The 22,741-nt window shown below is 38.8% G+C and overlaps 1 protein-coding gene across 7 annotated transcripts in view; it reads left to right on the top strand.

Moving 5' to 3' along the window:
• The window catches only part of SNX14 (sorting nexin 14), a 45,876-nt gene extending 23,714 nt beyond the window's left edge, over positions 1-22,162 (top strand). For 2 of the 7 annotated variants that reach the window (XM_064707489.1, XM_064707486.1), the window contains exons 16-29: positions 2,514-2,540; positions 6,133-6,265; positions 6,929-7,130; positions 8,082-8,165; positions 8,299-8,399; positions 8,684-8,795; positions 10,550-10,590; positions 10,761-10,880; positions 15,043-15,166; positions 15,712-15,876; positions 16,940-17,035; positions 17,739-17,830; positions 17,985-18,041; positions 21,353-22,162. In XM_064707489.1, the coding sequence (XP_064563559.1) occupies positions 2,514-2,540; positions 6,133-6,265; positions 6,929-7,130; positions 8,082-8,165; positions 8,299-8,399; positions 8,684-8,795; positions 10,550-10,590; positions 10,761-10,880; positions 15,043-15,166; positions 15,712-15,876; positions 16,940-17,035; positions 17,739-17,830; positions 17,985-18,041; positions 21,353-21,391 (1,393 nt within the window). In that variant the 3' untranslated portion in view covers positions 21,392-22,162. Of the gene's footprint in view, positions 1-2,513; positions 2,541-6,132; positions 6,266-6,928; positions 7,131-8,081; positions 8,166-8,298; positions 8,400-8,683; positions 8,796-10,549; positions 10,591-10,760; positions 10,881-15,042; positions 15,167-15,711; positions 15,877-16,939; positions 17,036-17,738; positions 17,831-17,984; positions 18,042-21,349 lie in introns of all 7 variants that reach the window. The other 5 variants (XM_064707488.1, XM_064707485.1, XM_064707492.1 and 2 more) reach the window with 3 other exon arrangements.
• The last annotated feature ends 579 nt before the right edge of the window (positions 22,163-22,741 follow it).

Genomic DNA, 22,741 nt, shown 5'->3' with positions numbered 1-22,741 from the left:
ATGTAGTCTTTATAGTTTTTGTAGGTCCAGGACTGGAGCTTGGTGTAGTGCTGTCTCATAGTGGTGCTGGCAAACTTGTGTGTCTTAACAAAGAGGCATGGGATGAAGGCAGCTAGCCCAAACTGCATCCTTCCCTACACAGTACTCTTTGTAGGGTGACCTTAAAGACACTTCAGCTTCTTTTGAGGATGGCTCTGGGGTTTCACCTAGACCTTTAAATCTGCCTTCTGCTTTCTTCCTCCAAATTATTCATGTCAGAGATTAGAAGTATTCTGTCATACTTTTCTTAAATCTAGTTAAAATATGAAAACATGTAGGTAACCTCTGGTGCTTGGCTTCTAAAAACAGAAAGGGGGAAGTTACAGGCCATTGCTGCCTGGAGTTTCTGAAATGCATCTCTGGCTACAAAATAAACAAGTTTTGGCAGCTGTTGCAGCGTATTCTCAAACAGCATCCATAGCTTTACTGAAAATGTGTCTGGTTTACATTTTAGAACAATTTGAATGCTCTCAGTTTATATGCTGATTTACAGTACAAGATACTGTGTGTTCCAGAAGTGGTGCCTCAGTGATTATTTCCATGAAACTATCTTGCAAGTAGTTTGCCTGTTGCTTTGGAATTTCCCTCTGCAGAATTGTGTACAGTCACTTCCCAGAGGGTGGGGAAAAATCAAGGTTTCTCACAGAATTTTTCCAGATGTTATTCCATTTATTTTGTCCTGCCTTATCTTTCTTATTCTATCATTAGTTCCACTTGAAAATAATTACATGCAAAGAGATGAGTTTTGTTTCCCATATTTTTGATGTGCTTTGCTGTGGGTACTGTGTGTGTATTGCATAGATACTGCTGGTTAAAAAACCAGATCAAGTAAGTATGAAACCCCAGTGGAATGTGCATGAGGGTAGTGTGTTGAAACATTTCCCTTGTTGCAAGACAAGAAAATTAGAGTTTCTAGAAAATACAGGTGGAAAAGTAGGAAGAAGTGACATCTATGTAATTTTTGGTTTGAATCACTTCTTTGAACTGTACAGAACAATCATAGCTTTTTGCAGACAGGACAAATAATGTGCTATGAAAACTGCAAAGGAAATAGGTGGGCAGTGCCAAGGGTTTCTGGAGTGTAAAGAAGTCACAATGAGGTTGTTCTGACAACTTGATAAGTAACTGTGGTTGTCATGAGTTTTAACTCTGTAACTGATGTTTTTTACCTAATATTTAATATATGTGGCCTGTGATAACTGATGTTTTGAGTTCTAGTTCTGCCAACTTCATTTGGGTAGCATGGAAGAGACAAGAAGAATTCCCTCTCCTCTCACATTTATGTATTTATAACACATTACTACAGTACTTAAATGTAGTCTGCATTGAAAGGCTTACAAAGAAAGAGAAGCTGTTATGTAGTATGAATTCTCAGATTTTTGTATTTCTGCATATCTGTCTTGATTTTCTACATACAAAAACCACTAATAGAAATAGACACACTCTGGTGTCTCATATTAAATAGCAGTGAAATGAAATAATTTTTTTCGTTAAAGGACCATGCAGAAAAGATACTAACAATTTCAGGGAGTGGTTAGGAGAAAAACCCATGGAATTAAGTCTGTGAAAAGTTCTATGCCATGTAATAGTCATCATCATTTCTAATCTGCTAGGTTATATTTCCAGTTTCACAGTTTACACAGCCAAAGGCAATATAAGATGTCTTCCAATCAGATCCTTCTGTAAAACAAAATCTAAAAATTTAATGTTTTTATCTCATACTAGTTTGTCCAGAATTCAGTAGCTCAAATAAATTAAAATCCTGTGTGTGGTGACAGTGTTTATAGTTAATTCATTTAAACATCTTGATTGGAATTACCTGGTTGATGTCTGAGGCTTTGGTTCTACGTACCAGGTTATGGAGAATGTAAAAAATCCATGACAGCTCTTTATTTGTGAAATACAAATATTAAAAAGCTTAACTTTTAATAGTGGCTCTTACTATACCTAATACATATATTATACTGTATATATATATTATACTGTATTATATATGTATATACTGTACAGAGAGGGAGAGAGCATATGTTATTACACAAGGTGTACACAGCCTTTTCATTGTATTGGCCAAATTAACTTGATTCCTATATGACTTCTGAATATAGGTAGGAGGAAAAGTTAGCTGGCTATTTGGCACTACAGATAACTCTAAGAATGGAAGTTGTTCTCCATTAATTTGTGGTTGCTTGTGCTGAATCTCCTGAAAGTTTCAATATCTGATGGTTCAAATCCAAAGGCCAGGCTTGTGATGATGAGATGATACTGTTCACATTTCACTTTCTTGGGATTCTAGGTCAGGAACTCCTAATTGTACTACCTCTTTTCTTAACCTGTGGTGATGGTCAGACCCTTTTTAATTTTTTTGGGATAGGTCAGTCAGATTTGGTTTGGTTGGGGTTCTTTTGTTGTTTTGGCTTTGTTTTATTTTGATTTCCTGCTGGGCTCTGAGGTAATTTATTTGCCTGTTGTTGCAGAAGTAGCCTGAGTTTGGATGACTTACGGTAAGTCTATCTAACACTCAATAAATGTTGTGTGTTAGCTATGCTGCATCTCTCATGACTTCATCATACAACCTTTGTAACAGTAATTAATTGTTCATTTTATTTGTAAAAGACACGAATGTCTTCTCTGGTCTGAGGTGCATTGCTCCTCACAAAAAGCTTTACTCCCCAGTGTTTAGAAATTGCTTGATCACTAATTTCACATGTTTGCATTACATTAATATTGTTTGTTGTACATTAACTCTTTGCTTGTCATTTGTTTTGAAATATATTTCCAGAGCTTGAAACATTTTTTTTCTTGTTACTGGTAGCTGCTCCAAAATTTCCTTTACTCCATGTCATATTGTTATCCACTTAGGTGCTTGTTTTATCTTGCAAGCTGTGTGATCTGGAGTGATCATTGTCTAACATCACTTGCAAATATAACCAGTTTATGATTTTTAAGCACTCAAACCCAACAGCTGTGACTGTTACAGGTTTGATGACAACATATGCTAGCTTTTGTAATTTGCTGTAGGTAGTATTAATGCCTTAGTAGCTGTCCAGTGGTTTGTTTTCTCATTAATCATGCCTCTTTAAATACATGGTATCCAAACTCAGAAAACAATCTTTTCCTCATGGACTTTTCCTTAGAATTTAACAGAGGGATAAGTATGACATAGTTTGCTCATATTAGTCTTGAGGAGAAATTTTTCAATTTTTCAAGCTAAGAATCAAGGTAATTAGATGCTTTTATATTTTATGTGCCAGTTCAGCATGTTGAGCTATAACTTGCTTGATTGTTGAGGAATAAGGGGTTCTTGAGTTATAAATGCAGCTCATTGATTTTCAAGTGCAGCATTTCTCCTGACTGTGTGTAGGGAGTTTAGTCAGCCAAAGGAAATGGTAATATGACTTCACATGCATGTTGATAATCTGCCTTGTCTGTTATATACAACTGGTCTGGTCCTTCTTGACCCAGAGAGGCTCACAGCATCATTCTTCAGCCGCACAGCCCTGGCTCATCACCTGCCAGGGTCTGTTCAGTGCACTGGATGAGGCAGGCATCCTGTGGGAAAATGATTTTGCAGCCATCCAGGACTGAAGAATGTCACAGTGCACAGTGGACTTCTTTAGTCTGCAATTCCCTGTTACAGAGTAAACGATAATTGTAATTTTTTTAATGTTAGGTATGTGTTACTTTTGGAATGTCTGAAAAAAATAAGTGTTCCAAGCTCTTGCTGTCACATCATTCTTCAGGAATGTTGGAGCCTGTAGACTCTGCACAGAGGGCCCTCCTGAGAAAGCAACTATAGAATGATGGTATAATAATGCTATTATATGGATTAGCACTAGAGGGAGTGAATTATTTTTCCATCAAGTTTTGGATGTATATACATTTGTTGACAGGTCTTAAAAAAAGTCTTGTCTCTGTTCTAAACTGGCTACCTCTTGTCAACTTTGGTCCTTCTTGTCTTGAACCTGCCCCTGTCCTAGTCCCATCTTTCCTTCTACTTAGTCTCAAGGTCTTTTTCTATTTCTGCTTAGCCAGTGAATCTGTTAGATTTTCATCATGATACCTTTTGTATATATATTTTTTATTGTTCCATTTCTTTGAAGTGTCAAGTCATCCTGTTGTCAGTCCATCCATCTTTGGTAACATCCACACATTTCTTTTCCATGCTCATCTAATGTGATTTGTGATCAAGGGTTTTTGCCAAACCAGTCCTGTGTTCTCTCCATATATAATGGAGAGTGTCTGTGTACGCTCTCATTCACTGTGTTTGTTCTGAATTTGTCACTTCCTGTGAAGAGATTCCCCTTCTTGTTTGTTACTTGATACTTGTCCAGTTCAGTGATTGCTTTTTATTCACATGGTGTAGTCCATGGGCTCTGTGTTGGGGCTGGAAGTGTTGGTTCCTGGCTGCCAGGTTGAGTTCTGGCTGCATACAGTTCACAGGGGAATGCTGCTTTCACCTGCAGCATGCTTGGTGTGGGGAAGAACTAGTTTGAGACCGGAGTTCTGTCAAATCACTGATCTTGTGCAATCAGTGTTTTTTGCTCAAACTCTTGAGAACTGCACTAGTTTTCAGAGGAATTATGAAAATTCCCTTCAAGGTTAAGCCAGAGGTCTGAAATACCAGCCTTCCAGAAAAGCTAGTTTTGTCTGATGAAGGTTTGTGTTTTCTAGCCCAGTGTTGAAGCACTTGAACAAGAGTCAGGCAGGGTCCCCTATGTGAAACAGCTCAGTTCAGCACAGTAACATGTAGTAGGAGTTGTTCAAGAATGGAGTAAGATTTTTCAAATACGGATTTAGATTGCAAGCAGCCAAGCAACCTTGTCATTGCATAGACAAGATAATTAAGATAGATGGTGCCAGTATGCTTTGGAGCTGATGATTAGATGAGATAGAAAAAGCAAAAAATTGGGAAAACAGTGGGTTATTTATGCAATTTCAGTCATGTACACAGTCTGTGTAAGATTGTAAACAGGAAGGTAGTTAGGAACATGCATGTGCATGCTTGGAGTCAGCAGCTGGTGTTGTCTGCATGGTTTTATGAATGATGAATGTGCTTTACCTGCTGATTGCTGCAGTTCTCTTTGTAATCCCTTCCAGAAGTCAATAGTTTCTTGTTTTAAAGGAAAAAGAAACAGGATGGATTGTCCTCCAAAGTACTAGTTGTGCATCTAATAGCAATCTATAAATTTGTTTTGAATGTTTGATTCTGAAGTTCCCTGTATTGATTTTTAACTTGTCTTTCAACTGTACATATTAAATCACCATGAGGAACCTCTGGCTGATTCTATATTCAACAGAAACATTTTTCTTTCCAAAATTGCTAGCATTTCTATGCAAGAAATAATCTTCAGTGTCAGGACTTTTGTAAGGGCATAAGAATGATAAAAAATCAGTTCTGTCAGTGAGGAGTGTGCTTGCTGCCCAAGTATTTGTGTATTTTTTAGTCCCATACCTGGTTTGTTGGCTTTTGGACGCTTTGTCATAAGTGGCGAGACTTTAAAAACTCTTCATCTTTCGGTCAGACTGGCTCTTCAAAGCAGGATTCCTCAGTTGCATCTGTTTTCTCTCATGCTTAGTCTTGCTCCTTGCATGTTCCTTTTATCTGTCTCTACTGCTTAAAAACTGAAGTCTATCTTGAATGATATGTGCTTGTAAAATTCCATTTAAAAAAATGCATCTACACTTGGTAGAATGATAAATATTTAAATACAAGTACAAGGAAGAGGACAAAGTTAATGACCTACTTGATGTGCATGCCTGTAGCAATACCCCAGTTTCTGCTGTCAAAACAAAGTTGCTGTACCTAGCTAATTGTTTATTCTGTGTCATCAATTACTAGGGTACTATTTTGAGAGTTTACTTACGGTTAAGCATAGGGGAATCCTGTGTCTCTTAAAAAGTGTAATCAAGAAAGTCTGGTGGTTGATCAGAGAACAGATATACCATAAATGAATTTTAAAGAAGTGGAACTGTAAATATGTTGGATACCTGTTTATAGAGTTGTTTCTCTTATCTGCAAATGGTGTGCAATGGCCTAATGAGCAGCTTTAATAATATGCCTTGTGTTGTGAACTGTGGCTTCTGTAATCCTAGGACCACACAAAAGAGAGGAGAATCATTTGGAATCAGCAAAATAGGAAACAAAATAAAAGGTGTATTCAAGAGTTCTGCAATGGAAGGAGCTATGTTGCCTAACTATAACTTAAATGAAGGAGAAGATGATTTTGTGAGTAGAGCCAATAAATTTTACTTGAAGTCTTTGCTGGGCTTTGGTTTTTTTTTTCCCCTCCTTTGCTTATTTGAAAATGTTGAATTTCTGCTTTCTTCACTGCACAGTTTTCATGTCCTGGTTTCTGATGAGGTTGCCTTATCTTCCCTGTGTTCATTCACAAGCCAAGGTCACATGCCCAGTTTCTGTGCTTCTGAGCTTATTGTTTTCGTAATACCAAAGGAGAAATACCAAAAGTAGCAGTGTCAGATATTTTTGTTAGCAATGACTTTTTCTCCAGTTCTAGGTAGTAAGGCATGCACAAGACTGTGTGCATGGCTCTTCATCTGCAGCGTGCCACAAGACTTTAAAACCATAAATAACATAGCGTAGAAATCACTGTCATGTTGGTCTGTGATGCAGCATTCTCTCTATAGATCAGGAGCCAATAGTCCTTTCTCCTTTGTCTTGGATATCTCCCTGAGTTAATGTTTTTCTTCCATGCTCAATAGTCATGAATAGAGCCAATGTTAGAATTTACTGCATGGGATATTGTTACCTTAACCACAGTTGGAGGACAAATGGAAAATTTGAAAAAGGGAAGTGGAGGGAGTTGATTTGAAGCAGAGGTAGACTGTACCAATTAAAATAAACTGGAGATCTCTGTTTGAATCTTTACAGATTGAAGAAGGTGTTATGGTGATGGAAGATGATTCTCCTGAGGAGGCTGTTACCACCCCAAATACACCCCGCAACCTTGCTGCTTGGAAAATCAGCATCCCATATGTTGATTTTTTTGATGATCCCTCCTTGGAAAGAAAAGACAGAAAGGAGAGAATTCCTGTATTCTGCATTGATGTAGAGAGAAATGACAGAAGGGCAGGTACGCAATGCTGCAGATCAATAAAGTGTCATTTGAAACTGAACTCAGAATATTCTAGTGTGCTGTATTCTGTTGACTCTTGCAAGTGTGTTTTTTATATGTGTTCTTCTGATTTCAAAATAATGGCTTGAAAGTTCTGAGGAAATGAGTTTGGGAGATAAATGATCGCATTTAGCATTTGCAAGTTGAGAACTGACTCCTCAGCATGAATCAGTTCTATTTAGACTTCATGCCAAAGTTTGAAATGTTCTCTTTCCAAAAATACTTATCTTAAAATTCATATTAATAAACACCTGTCATATTTTTTTTACCCACTCTGAACTTTGGAATAATGAACAACAAATAATTTTTTATATAACCTTAAAGTTAGTTCTTAGGAAATGAAAATGATGTGCTTATTAGGAACCATTGTGGCGTGCAGTTAGTTTACCAGTATCTGGATAGCAATGCATCCATATGGAGAGGGTGGAAACAGCATCATCTTAAGGCTACTGGGATTTATCTTAGTGAGACTAATGCTTCCACAATAAGTAGAAAGTATTTGAGGCATTTAGTGGTATCTTTAGTGATAGGATTAAGAATCATCAGCATTCAAGTTGGTGGTGCAGAGGACTGTATTCAGCCAGTACTATTTCTCTAAATCATTTGGTTCAACACTGGAAAATAGATCTAATGTAGTCAGCCATCATTAATGCTGAAGTTATGCAGGACTCCATTGTTTAGATTGTGGTGATCCCATAAATCATAATTTCCTTGCTAGTACCATATCTGTCTACCAGTTATGCATTTTACTGTAACATTGAAAGTACCTTGAGGTTTATGTTACTACAATAGGGGGCTAATGTCATTGAGGTTTTTCTTGTGACAATCAGCATATGTTTGCTGTTCCTGATTTGTCTTCCAGGTGCCATAAAACCTGGTTTATTTTTAACTTTTTTCTTTTTTTACCAGTTGGACATGAACCTGAACATTGGTCTGTCTACAGGAGGTATCTTGAATTCTACGTGCTTGAATCAAAACTTACAGAATTTCATGGTACGTTGTCTGTCATTTGGAAAGTCATTTTCTCCCTGCTGTGATTATCATTCATTACTTAGATTAAATTTAAAATAATAAAATCAGTTTTTACTGCACAAGAATAATTTAAACTCCTTGCTGTGTTTACTAGGTACATTTCCTGATGCTCAGCTTCCCTCAAAGAGAATCATTGGCCCCAAGAACTATGAGTTCTTAAAATCCAAGAGAGAGGAGTTTCAGGAATATCTGCAGGTATCAAACAAACATTTGGAGCAAAGAGTATTCTAAAACTAATGGTATAAAACTAATAAAAGAATATATGGGTTTTTTTGTTCCTTTCCCAGTAACTATACAGGTACAGAAAGGATTCAAGTGGGCAATGGTAAAGTTTCACATGACTGAAAATAGAAATCTCTCGCAAATGACAATATCTGTGACAGTATAATACTTTTTGAATATCTTTTTACTATTCAGAAATGGATTTTTAAGGTAAATTTTAAAGTACTTATACCTCCTTTGTTCCTTTTGTTTCAAAGAAACTTCTGCAACATCCAGAACTAAGTAACAGCCAGCTTTTAGCTGACTTCCTATCCCCTAATGGAGGAGAGACACAGTTTCTTGATAAAATGTTGCCTGATGTGAATCTTGGTATGTAATATGCTATTTGTTTATGCTGACAAATAGGAATGCTGTGGATGCTGTGATTGAATTCTGTGATTGACTGTAGTAATGAATAGATAACTCTTGTGGATGTATGAAATAAGAACTGTGCTCCTTCACAGCCCCTAAAATTATAGCTCAGCAAGGAAGATATGCTGATAACTTCTTCCTTGAAGAAAAAAAAACATTTTGAAGTTATGGCAAAAATTGCCCAAGTGGCTTTTGAATTTTTGTGTCAGCAAGCAAGATAAGGTTTCTCTTAATAAATTGCATAGTTCAAGAAAATTTACAGTGTTGTCACAGATCAAATCTGCATGTGTCTGTCCTTGTTTGCAGATGAGATGGTATGAACACTTACAAAACTACCTTTGGATTTTAATTGTTCAAACTCCACTTATTTTTTTATTCTGAAAACTCCAGTACTTGATATTTCTAGTATTAGGTGGTGTTAAGATATTTCCTAACATGAGCTAGTTAATAGAATCTCTGTGTGTGATACAGGCAGGTCAAGTGGAAATTGAGAAGTTCTAATGACAGTAGTTCATAATAAATCAAAAGAGTTGACTGTAGTGTGACTTGGCTGCAGTGTAGCTGTCTCAGAATAGTGGGCCTGAGCTGGTCAGGTCAACCTCATGGCCATTCTGTCTCCATGACTTGTGCCACCTGTGGCTGTGGTCCCAGAGAGCCGTGTCTGAGCTGCACTGCTGCCTTTCTGCAGCTCCTGGTCACGGTGTGGTCCTGCTGGGGCAGCCCTTCTCTTGGTCTGCTTCATGAGTTGTGGAGTGAGATTGCTGTTCTCAACCTTCGCTCAAAAGGTTTTGGTTTTGTTTCAGGTCTCCCTTCTAGATCCAACTGTGCGTCCTTATAAAAGTTTATAATTATGGTGTTACTGTAATGCTTTTCCTGTCTGAGACCATGCTTCACTTCCATAAAGAGCATTATAACAAGTCTTGGCATTTTGGTAGGGCTTTTTGTGAGGATGAGAGTTTTTATTGTTATCATTTGATCATTGTACATACTTTTCAGTGTAAATTCCAAATTTAATGATGTGTAGATAAGAAAAAATATTACTGCAACTGTAGTGCTTAAAATAAAACTGGTCCTAGACACTTTCATTTTTCAGCATTCAAAGTTCCTGTGCCATATCCTGATAGCCTTATTAGGACCTAAGAGCTGATCTTTCAGGCCATGGCTGTAACCTGTCCAGTTCAGAAAATTCTACTCACTGGAGTTTTTGAGGCTGGTTCACCACAGAGTCTCTCCATATTTGCTGACTTTTCTACAGGAAGAGGAGAATCTGAGTTGTCTTGATTTCTTCTGTGATAAGTGTTTATGATTCTAGGAGTAACTTAAATACAAGGAATTTTGCCTGTACTGGTGTTGAAGCAGTACTATTGTTACAGTGTTAGAGCTATTTATGATTAAACTCTGGAAGAGTTAAGAGGCAGAGCTACAGTACTTTATTGTGGGGTTTTTAAAAAGTATTCAGATTAATAATCTGTATATTTCAAAGTATATTTTCTTGAAGAGTAATGATCACTAGGTTACAAGCTGGTTATGTGCCAGACTGTTTTCATAGGGTTTTGTGCCATATCAAAAAAAAGCACATGTTTTAAAATTATTGTATTTTTAAATGACTGATAGAGAATGAGTACATAATATCTAGCAGAGCAAAATGTCTTTCAAATCAGACAGTGACAACAGAAAATATTGTTTCTTTCTTTCTTTCTTTCTAATTGTAGGTAAAATCATAAAATCTGTTCCAGGAAAGCTGATGAAAGAGGTGAGTGAGTCTTTCAGGTTGCCAATATCTTAACTTCATTAGCTAATTTTATGAGATTACTGAATTACAGGCTAATCAAAACTTTGTTTAAAAATTCTTGGGTTTTTTGTTATTTTGTTTTCACTTTCCTATAATTATGCATGTGACAAGTCACTCATATGTTTTTTCAGAAAGGTCAGCATTTGGAGCCTTTCATCATGAATTTTATCAACTCCTGTGAATCTCCCAAGCCTAAACCAAGTAGGCCTGAACTTACCATTCTGAGTCCCACTTCTGAAAATAACAAGAAGGTACAGTAAGTCATGTTCCTTTCCCATTTTACAGAAGTGGGGAAAACTGACCATACATTTTCTCTCATACTAGGGGCCTGTCTTAGAGCTCATTAACTAAAATTATTTCAGATGAAGCCAAACTGGAGAATGCTGTCTAGGAATGCAGACACTGAGGGTGTTCAGTCCATCCAAAGGCCAGACCAAAAGGAGACTCAGCAGTGACACACTTTCTTACTCCCCAGATATGTGTGGCATAGACTTGAGCTGTTCAGTTCTGCACTTTCACTTCTCTTGTGAGACGTGACATCTTTGTGCAGATGTGTAGCCTACCAGTTCCTGAGGGAAGCCTACGAGAAGGATGGAGTGGGACTTTCAGAGCATTTAGTGACAGGACAAGGGGAAATGGAACTGAGAGTAGGTTTAGATTAGATATTAGGAAAAAGTGTGTAGCTGCGATTGTGGTGAGGCGCTGGAGCAGATTGCTCATAGAGGTTGTGGATTCCTCATTCCTGGAAGTATTTAGTGCCAGACTGGATGGAACGCTGGGCAGCCTGGTCTAGTGGAAGGTGTCCCTGCCCATGGCAGAGGGTTGGGACTAGGAGATCTCTGAGGTCCTTTCCAAGCCAGTCCATTCTGTGATTCTGTGCAGTAACTGCTGTGCAGCAGCAAGGCACCTCACTCCTGGTGAAGGAGGTGAATGCCAAATGTCTGTTCCAGGACAGTGGGAGCTGCCTGCATGGAGTTTGTGTGGAGATCTGGCAGGTTCCTGAGTGCCCATTTGGGAGAAGAGCACGTTATCTCAGAGCAAGAGAGTTCCTCAGGGTTTTGGTAAATGGTGGTTGATTTCCAGCTTATGCTTGTGTTGCCACAGTGTTCTCATGTGTCTTTTCTGACACAGGTCTGTTTATTTCAGTTTGAGCACGTTGGACTGTGCTGAGATTACAATGCACCTTCCCCAGTGCTGCCATGAGTGGGTACCTGCAGGCTCCCTCTGCCTCAGCAGGCTGAATAAGAAATGCCTGAAGGTCTGTCTGGGCAGGCCCAGTCAGAAATGTGCCTAATGCTCTGGCAGATCTTCTGCATGTTCCTTCCTTTTGAGTGTTCCTGGGGTGTGTTTATGTTTGTGTAGTTTAAATATTGGTGGAAAGATTTCTATTTAAAAATGTACAATGAAAGTGGATAATCAACCCCAATATAACCAGGAGCAATTGGATTTCATTCTGTATCAGATCCACTAGAAATAACAGTTACCAACTTGCCTAGTTAAAAAAAAAAAAAGGAACAAAAAACTCTGCTTCCCCCTCCTAGGGGCACTAGCAGGATTTCTGGTCATGTTTTGGTTCTGAAGGTCTGTAAGCAGCTTGATCATCTTCTGAGCATACTTTTGTCAGACTCGTTATAATAGGTCAGGACTTCTCCGCTGATGCAGACTTTGCAAAGATGCCAATAAAGGCGTTGTTCTGCTGGCTTGTGATGGCCTGCCAACAGCAATAAAAGCTGGTTTTGGAACACCAGCAGTATAATAAATGTTTTTGAGTAGCTACTTGAAGGAAGATGTGGACACTTTGACTGATATGATTCAGAGACTACATAAAATCTTTCTTCTTATTCTTTTGGTATCCTCTGTACTTTTTAAATGAGCAGGAAGAACAGGAGAGAGGTTTATGCCTCTGGCTGTAGATATTGTTCATAGTCATGGTATTGTTTTTGTACAGTTCGCACCTGTGCTGGAATGTATGGGTGTATGTTTGCATATGCACTCACCATTGAGTAACTTTTTCTGTGAGGCACTTTCTATGAGCATTCATGCTTCCTTTGCTTGCTTTTCCCAGTAAGGCATGGTAGCCTATTGTACAAGGGATTACTTTGGTCTTTTGTCTTTCACTGACTTCAAGAGCTCAGCTACCACTATTAATCAATACAAATTCGTGGAATTTCCTCATTGTAAACCTTTTAAGAATATTTCATAGTTATAATTAGTGTTTAATCTTAAAGATACAAATAATGACAGCATTGAGGTTTCTGGTATTAGTCTCAAATATTAACACGCACAGAAACATCTAAAGCAAAATCCTGTGCTTATCTGAGTTGTGAGTATAATCTCAACTTCTGTGTTAGATAACCAGTTGTGTGCTTTTCACTTGAATTTCTTCTCTGCCAAGATACTGGAAAGTGTAAAACATGGAAGTGGAGGTCTAATGCCTCTTGGTATTATGGCTGCTGCAGTGCATTGTAGATTGCATTCTGAAATGCTTTCAGAGCGTGCCGCTGCTCAAGGAACCATTGCTGTTTAAGGTGCAGCACAGATCATCCATGTATGGAGGTACAGTCAGCATTCAGAAGATGCTGCTTCTGGTTTGGGGTGAAAGAAGAAATAGCACTTGAAATCAAGAAGCTTTGCCCTAAGCTGGCCTCCATGTTTGGTTTTTGTATGGGTTTACCTACCAGATTGCTGTGAATGATTTAGTTTGGCCTCCAGACACTGAACCTGTGTCTGCATTGCACAATGGGCTGCTTTGAGTTGGCTCAGTATGTGTCACCTTTGTCAGGTTGTGAGGTGTGTCTAAAAAATAAAGGAGGCTCCTGTTAAGTTACAATACTACAGCTAAGGTTACTGTGCTGTTCTGGTTTCAGTATTATGGAGGATGTAGACTTCAGTTTATATGGAGTTTTTTAAGCAACCTACCAGGGATGCTTCCATAAAGTAGGTGTGAATAATTATGTGTTATGTTTAGGTTTGTTACATTCCTGGATACCAGTCATCCACCAGTGCATTAGCCATATTTGCCCTTCTGTGTAATTTATGTAAGAAGTTGGTGTTGTTTAGTTTGAGTGAACCTTGTGAAGGTAATACCAGCAGCTCAGCACTTAACTAAAGAGAGGGCCTGAAGGAGTACAGGTCAAAAACCTGACTCTTGCCAGATGTCCTGATGTAATTTTTCCTAAGAGTGCCAAGCATTCTGTTTAGAGACTTGTGTGATGTTGTGATTTGCACGTTTTTGGCTTTGTTTATTTTGGGGAGAATTGCAGTACAGAAGGTGAACCATATATAAGCAAATTACTTCCTGTTCCTTGGAACTAATGCTATTTTGGGAGTGGTAAAAAAACCTCTCTGAGTGGCAATCACCTCAGCTCAGGCAATTCTATGATTATGTAGCATTTGCTTCTAGTTCCAGGATTTTTTTTAGAACCCTGGCATAAACTTTTGAACTTTCTTTTCATAATAGTATGACAGAGTATCTTGTATACATCCTATTTTATATCTAGATTAACTATTTTGGGGGTAAGTTAATTTAAAATAAACTGCTGGTAGGGATTGCTAGATATTAAACATGGAAAGCATCAGAATTTAGATCCTGATTTTTCCTTTCCTTCTCTTAAGATTCCCAGACTTGGGGGCAGGGGAGGCAAGGACTGCTGCCTAGGTGATTTGGGACCCCTTTTGCTGTGCAGGGAAGAGCCTCTTGGAGTTTTGCAAGAATTAGAGTATCTTTTCAGAAAGAACCAAAGGCAAGGAAATAAGGGATCAGGGAGGAATGTGATGACATAGGAGAATAGAAGGCTAAAGGAATATAATTGAGAAATTAGATAAATGGAAAGAAACCTAAATGTTAGTTCATGAAGATTTTACTATAAATAATTAAACTGGCAGGGCAAAAAGGTTATTTCTCTATGTAAAAACTTGTATATTTTGTCTAGAAACCATTGTATTTATTTCAAGTGGAAGCCAACAGGAACTTTTAGGAGTACTTTGTTGTTGTAGGCTTCCCTTGTGATTTAAACTCTGTATTGTCTTAGCCCCTCATTTTCAGAGCAGGGTGCATCAAGGAAATCAGAGCCTATGACAAAAATCGAGATGCATGCAATCCTACAATTGTTTAGGTTGGAAGAAGGTAGTGGGAGCAGAAAAGCTCATGAATTAATGTCTCTGTGCTGATTTATTGTGAACTCAGGTATTTTGGTTGTTGTGTATCTTGACAGCATGTGATGTGCTCTTCATTGGAAAGTGAAGCATTTTAAAAAACAAAACCAGAAACAATGAAACAAATCAAGACCCCTAATCAGTTCTTTGAAAGCTCTGGAAAGAAGCTGCTTCTATAAAAATAAACCAATCCAAAGAACTGGTGGCTATCCTTTTGCCTTTGGATGCAGTGTTTCAGTCTTATGTTTCTGTTTTTAGCTTTTTAATGATCTGTTCAAGAACAATGCAAACCGGTCTGAGAATACAGAAAGGCGACAAAATCAGAACTACTTCCTGGAGATGATGACTGTAGAAGGAGTCTATGACTACTTAATGTATGTTGGTAAGAAGTGATTTCTCTTAATTATTCATATACTTCATGGCAAATACAAAGTTCACAGTCTCTGGTAAGAAATGAAATCCCATTGTAGCAGTCATATATGACTCAACACTTTCAAGCTAATATACAACTTAGTGACATGGTCATTCCTTAGAAGACTTTATTAGAAGACTTCATTTATTTACTGTGGTGCTAAAATGTCATTTATCATTCATCATTGCTTAGTTGCTTTGTTATGTCTCCATCTTTCAGCATCTCAGTAGTATGAGTTTATGAGAGTAGGTCTCATCCCTTTTCTCAGGCCTACCTAGGCTGCTGGTAGACTCTGGGAATTGGAATTGTTAAATTAATAGAAATAGCTAAAGGAAGTATATGATAAGCACTGTGGAGAATACTGATATTTTCAGTGCTGCACTAACAAAACTGAAATTTTTTTTCATGCTTGCAGTGTTTTTTTTTCCTTTTCTTTTGAATAAATGATTCTTTTAGCATGTATAGCAGGAGACCCTCATGTGTTACTACTCATAGATGTTGCTGTGACTTTGCAGGTAGGGTAGTTTTCCGCATTCCTGACTGGCTGCATCATCTCTTGATGGGAGGAAGAATTCTCTTCAAAAACACGTTGGAACTCTACACAGACTATTACTTGCATAACAAGTTAGAACAGCTATTTGAGGAGCACCGGTTGGTTTCTCTGATAACACTACTGAGAGGTCAGTAATAGTTACATCTCTGAAGGCAAAATATTGCTTTAGTCTGGTGTTTGAAATCCCTTCAGTGAAGTTTCCGAGTGCTAAACTTTGCCATGCTGACTAACACTGGTGGATTATTAAAAATCAAGTGGGCCTGGACTAACTTCAGAGCTTGTTTTGGAAAGATGTTGAGCCACCTATGTTGTCAGTGATGGTTACAGAAAGTATTATGAATAGTAATTTGCTTGGGTTTGCAAAGAACAAGAAAAACAGAATAAAGTGGTTTAGTGCATCAAGGCAAATGTTTCATGAAGTTGTCAAGTTACTTCACTTGTGTACTGCATCAATCTTTTATTGTTAATTTTTTGGTTCCCTTTGTTGTGGTCAGCTCTTGAGAGGGCTTGAGTGTTCCTGACCTTCAAATAAGGCAAGAGGAGAGTGACTAAAAAAAAATTTTAAATTGCCTCACAACTGTAGAGTATTATGTGACTGCATTCCAATCCAAGCAATGCATCTGGCCAAAACTCTGGATTCAGGACAGCTCTGTCCTTACCAAACCAAAAATGAAGCTTGTGAAAGGCAAAAAAGGAGTGCAGTAAGACTTCCAAAGCCTAAAACCAAAACTGAGCACCTGTTACTTCATATTAATAGCAATACTTGCTTCCTTATTCATAGCTAAATTTGAAGTTTTTGACAGTTCCAGACAGTGTTTTAGCACAAGCTGTAAATACTGCTTATAGTTTTGAAAGCATAGGGGAAATTGTGATTAAGGAGATCATAACTAACCTAAAATGGAATTGATCCAAACTTTAAAGAGAATTCCTTAAACTTTGAAAAGAATGGAAACAAACTGTGAAAAGATGATTGTCCTTCAGATGGGATTCTCCTTCAGAGGATGTCCTTCCTTCTGGGTTTGATCGGGCTAATGTAAGCAAAAAGTATGATCTGACAAGACTAGAATTCCCTTCTAATCAACACAATACAGAGAGGTTCAGTTTTGAAGCCACAATCCAGAGCACATTTCTGTGTCAGTGATGTGTAGCTGCCTAAAGATACATTTCTTTTCCATGTGTCTTCTCTGCAGATGCTGTGTTCTGTGAGAACACTGAGCCTCGCTCTCTCCAGGACAAACAGAAACGAGCAAAGCAGACTTTTGAAGAGATGATGAGATACATTCCAGGTTCTGTATTCCATGACTGCCTGTATGAGTGTGGTTAATTGTTCAAGCAGATATTTAACCCAAACACAGTCAGACTGTCTTTCCAAATCAAATAATGCTTGGGCTGCTGAGATTTGAGTTTACTGGAATACTAGGTGTAAAAACCCAGCAGTTGAGTTTTGTCATTTAACTGTTGCTGACTAAGGCTGTAGCATAGTGATTATTTAATAAAGACATGGTGATGGAAATCAAGAGCTTTAACATGTACTTAGTACGGTAATTTTTCATCTTTAGAATGTTCCTATGGTTTGTATTTTATACAGATGAAAACTGTGTTAAAAAAAGGGCACATCATTAAGCTGGAAGGTACATCTGAGTCCTTGCACTGTATAAGCTAGCAAAGAGGGGCCCATTTAATTGAAAGTAATGTTTAAAAATCCACTTGTGGTTTATTAAACAGTGCATTAGAACAAAACAATATTACAAATATTACAGAAAATGTAGTAATTATTTAGGTGTGGAGCCCTGAAGGAAAGGGAGGAGAAAAGTATGAACCCAGAAGTGCGCGGTTTTTTTCCTTTTACCATTTGAGACAGAAAAGAAATTGAACTCTAATTTAAACAGTTTTTTTCTTATTAATTAATCAAGTTCTGTAAGTGCATCATAAAACTGCTTTGCAGTACTTCCTCATGATTTGTATATTTGTTTTTGGAATTTGGTCTAGATTTAATAGGCAAGTGCATTGGGGAAGAGGCTAAATATGAAGGCATCAGGCTTCTGTTTGATGGACTGCAGCAACCAGTGCTCAACAAACAGGTAACTCATAACGTGTGACAAACTGGCCTTCTGGCACAGGATTTCCTAAAGTGAATGATTGATATAGCAGAGGAGTGGGCTCTTACTCAGAACCAAGAATAAAAAGCAGTAGTTTTGCCTTGGAGTGTCCTTAATTTTCTGTATTTTCTTTTAGTTAACTTATGTTCTGCTGGACATTGGGATTCAAGAGCTCTTCCCAGAGCTGTGTAAGGTATGTGCTAACTCCATTCAAGAGCTGCAGAATTCTTCAAGCTGCTACTGAGTCTGATCACTGGTGCACTTTTGCTGTTGTTATTACTAATATTAATTCTTAATTTTGGGGGAAATTGTGTTTTCCAGTATGTTGAAATAATTGAAATCCAGATTACTTACATTTTGGCTAATTAGCTCTTTCTAAATCACCTCAAGCCCAAATTGTTCAGCATGCAGCAAGTCTGAGTTGCCTTTCCGGAGAGTTGGACAGATCAACAAGCAGTTGGGATCTCTGTGCCTTACTCTTTGGTTGATTTGTCTCCACTCTATTTTATGCATTTTTCAATTTAGGAAGGGAATTCTGCATGCAAAGTTCAGGTCCAGCTGCAGTATTTTTCTCAAGAATATCTGGCAAAGAGGATTTCTTACCTCTAATTTGGTCACTGCAATGTTAACTTCAGCTATCCAGATAAAGGAGAAAGAATTTGCACAAGAAAAAATGGCTGTATAAATGCATATCATTAGGTTTGGGATCTGTCTGGTATTTGTTCTTGTGTATATCAAACCTTGACAGATTTTTATGTAGCAGTTTTACAGTTTGGTCTTCGTGGCAAGCAGGAAGTACCTGCTAGTTAGCTAGTAAAAAAGAAAACCCCAAGCAAATTTTAAAAGCCCCCTCACTAACAATAAATGTTCGTTGCATGAACCCTGTGCCTGACAACTGCAGAGTGCCAGCAGTGATTTGTTTTGCATGACAAACAGAAACAAATACAAGGTCTTGGAACAAGCCAGGACACTTGCATTGTTTTCAGTGAAATGAGGCTGGCTCAGCAAGTCTGACCTACTTTGTGTCAGCTCTGTAGCTGCCCTCCTCCAGCCAGTGCTCAGACAGCTGACCAAGGGAGCAAGGAAGAAGCCTGGGAACTGGAGTGCAGAAAAAGGACCTGACTTAGTCCTGCTATTTTACTCAGCTGAACTGGTTTTGTATCTCAGCAGCTAATTATATATATTTATTGGAACACTGGTCTTTCTTCAGTTGGTTGTGGAAAAAATGAGTGGCATTTAAATAGTCTTTAAAGCACCAGTCAGGCCCAGAGGGTGGTGATCAATGGAATGAAGTCTGGTTGGAGGCAGGCCAGTAACATGGAGTTACTCAAGGGGTCAGTCGTGGCTCCAGTCCTGTTTAACAGCTTCATTAATGATCTGGATGATGGGACAGAGCAAAGCCTGATGATGACACAGAACTGGGAGGAGTGGCTGGTACACCAGGGGGCCATGCTACCTTCCAGAGGGACCTAAACAGACTGGAGAAATCGACTGGCAGGAACCTCATGAACTTCAAGAAAGGGAAGTGCAGAGTCCTGTTCCTGGGCAAGAACAGCCCCAGGTGCTAGGATGGGGCCAGCCAGCTGGAAAGACACAAAGTGGAACAAAGGGCTGATGGTATCCTGGGCTGCAGTAGGAGCAGTGTTGCCAGCAGGTCAGGAGAGGTGATGGTGCCCCTCACCCAGCAGTGGTGAGGCCACACCTGGAGTGCTGGGCTTCCCAGTACAAGATAGGCATGGACATACTGGAATGGATCTGGTGGAGAGCCTTGAGGATGATGAAGGAACTGGAGCATATTTCCTGTGAAGAGAGCAGGGACTGTTCAGCCTAGAGAAGAGAAAGCCCAGAGGGTCTTATTGGTGTCCATAAATACTGAGGGGATGGTATGAAGACAGAACCAGTGGTGGCCACTGACAGGATCAGTGGCGCCAGGCACAAACTGAAACACCAGAGGCTCCCTCTGAACATCACGAAACACTTCTTCACTGTGAGGGTGACCAAGCACTGTCACAGGTTGCCCAGGGATGCTGTGGGATGCTTGTCCTTGGAGGTACTTAAAAACTGTCTGGACATGGTCCTGAGCATCTCTGCTTGAGGTCTGGACCGGGTGACCTCCAGAGGCACCTTCCAACCCCAGCCATGCTGTGGTTTCATAGCTGTGTACATTTAATGGGGAAAAATATTTTTTCTTCAAAAAACAAACCAAGATTATTCAAGGTAACTCAAGATCATGTTTTCTGCTTCTTTCTATCCTTTTTTCCTGCTTAACCATGACACTGCCCAGCTGCTCTGCAGTGTTCCATAACCATCTGCTGAGGAGGGACCTCTAGTGCCACCTTTGCTCCTGGTGAAATGGCAGGGGTTGAGGGATGAGCTCCCCCTGTCCCATGTGACTGAAGCTGATGGGGACAGAGCAAGGGAATCTCTGGCCCTGATTTCAGTAGGGGAGAGGAAGAAAAATACTTCAGCTGGGAACTGGAGCTATTTACTGAGAGCAATACAGAACATCTGCATCTGTGATGTTTGGCAGTGGGACCTGGTTGTCAGCGTATCAGGACTGAGAGGGGAAATGCAAGGTGGAGAGGGTGGAGGGATGGCGGTGGTTTTCATCCAGAGCCCTAAAAACATTTCCCCAAAATCACTGCAAACACTTATCACTGTGAAGCCACTTGGAAAGAGAATTGTTTCTTCCTAACAACTGCAGTTGTTAGGAAGTTTAAAAGTAATGACTGGTTCTTGCTTAGCTATCCGTGCATGTATTTATTGGGGGAATCAATCCAATGCCTGTTCTCTCTTTTCAGCATTGACTGGTCCTTTTTGAGTTGCTTCACACCAAAATGTTTTTGTAGTTACACTGAAGAATGGAAAAATGTTTCCGACCAGTCAGCTTGTAAAGGAGAAACTGAGCATCCCAGGAGTTTTGTTTTGAGCACTGCTCCTTTGGCAGGGAAAACAGTGATGGGAGAAATGGGAAGATTTTCCTTAGTGGGGATGTCAATCTGCTTCCACTCCTGAGATTGGTATCCTGAAGGCGTTTCCTGCCGCACGTACCTGTGTGGATATTCGCTGGATCGCTCGGTGTGTGCTGTGCCTGATGGCAGCACCTGTAAGTCAGCCAGCCCCAGGAGCTGAAAAACTCCTGAGATAGTGTACAGCCTGTCCCTTGGGGGTCTGTCAGACAGGATACAAGGAAAAGGGACAGCTGAAAGGGAAAAACCATTCTGGGCAGAGTAAGAAAAGAAATCCAATTGAAAAAATCTCTCCAGTACAATTTCCAGAGCAGAAAATTGCTGTATTAGAGAAAACTGTACTTAGCAGTTAAAGAAGAAAACACTTATTTTGAAAAATCATATTAAAAACTCAATAGCCTTCCATTCTCTTAACTCTGGTTTCAAGTGGATGTTTTCAGATACCATTAATCGTTGCTGCTCAGTTCAGTAATTTCTATGTAAATACATATTTTCAAACTTAATAAGTAAATTTCCCCCCTTTCCTGTTTAGCAGGGTCCAAAGGAAGCAAGCTCTGTATCAAGCTGGATGTGAGTGGACACCCAGTAGGATCTGCTGCGCACTGTTGTAATGGACATGTGACATTTTAACATTGCCTTGTATATTTTGTTGTAAATAATACAAAATTTAAGTTCAAAAAATACCTTTGTGCAATAAAGATATTAAAATTTAATACCGATTGCAAGTAAATAAAATATTTGTACTTTTAATTTAAAATTTGTTTTAGCTATTACCAGTAAAAGTCTAATTAATTTCACCAAAATCTGTCAGTGAATGAAATTACAGGATGACATCAAAAGAGACAGCTGGGCAATCAGCCAACTAATGCTTTGCTGAAAGAGCAACTACTAGATGTCTTCCTGAAAGTATATGTAGAAAAATTGGTTGGAAGAAGTTGTAGAATGCTCCCGTTATTTTCAAGTGTCTTATCAAATCTTTTTTTTTTCCAAACAAAGGTATATGATTGAATCTATTAGATATAATCAACTAATCTCAGAACTGTCTTTAGCCTTCATCTTTCTGTGAGCATGGAAAATCACATTTGTAATTGAGTCTTTTCAACACCTGACCTTCAAATCTAAAGCCCTCTTAAAATAATAACGGATGTGAAAAGAATTTTTTTTGCAGTTTCTGATCTGGCTTTGTGGGTTTTTTCTGACATCCTCTTTACAGGCTTAGAAAAGAGGATGTGAGTCTGTTCACAGCATTTTATATAAGTTCATTCATATAAAAATGTGTGGAAGATTTTTCTCTGTAAGTCTTAATTTGTTGGCCCAGCCTTTATAAAAGACATTTTAAAAAGGACTTTTATGTGTGGCTTTATAACAAGTTTTACTTGCAGAAGAATACAGAGATGTTTTAATAGGCATTCCTTAGTTTTTCTTTTCAAACACATATTTTCTCCTTTTCTATAAGCTCACCAATCTAATGCAGCATTGGTGTTCTTTGTCAGTATAACTCATCTGTTTTACTGTTGCAGACCTTCTGTTTCTCAAAGGAAGGTGAGAGTGTTCTTTCTCTCCTTTCTGGCTGTGCCAAAGCAGTTGTTGCCACTCTCAGAATCGGTGTGCAGGCACAGCTCTGTCTGTCAGTGCCCTCTCTGTTACTAATTTGATGTTGATGAGGGAAGGCCATTCTGTGAATTAACAACCTAGGGAGTCGAAGTGACAGTCCTCAATGCCAGGGCATAACTGGCAGTGTGACAAGGTCAGTTGTCATTTTCTCCCTGTTCTATACCCCTTACACACCTAATACAGCTCTGGGGGCCAGAGCCTTTCAGGCACAGCCCTTGAATGGATGTGGAAGTGAATGGGGTCTTTAAATATCTGCATCCTGAATGTTTATCTCAATGCACCTTCTTGAAATCTACACTGCAATGGATAG

Source organism: Zonotrichia leucophrys, chromosome 3 (genome assembly GCF_028769735.1).
Source record: "Zonotrichia leucophrys gambelii isolate GWCS_2022_RI chromosome 3, RI_Zleu_2.0, whole genome shotgun sequence".
Classification (NCBI taxonomy): Eukaryota; Metazoa; Chordata; class Aves; order Passeriformes; family Passerellidae; genus Zonotrichia; species Zonotrichia leucophrys.
The sequence above is the reverse complement of the archived record's forward strand: the minus strand, read 5'-3'. Positions and strand labels throughout refer to the sequence as shown.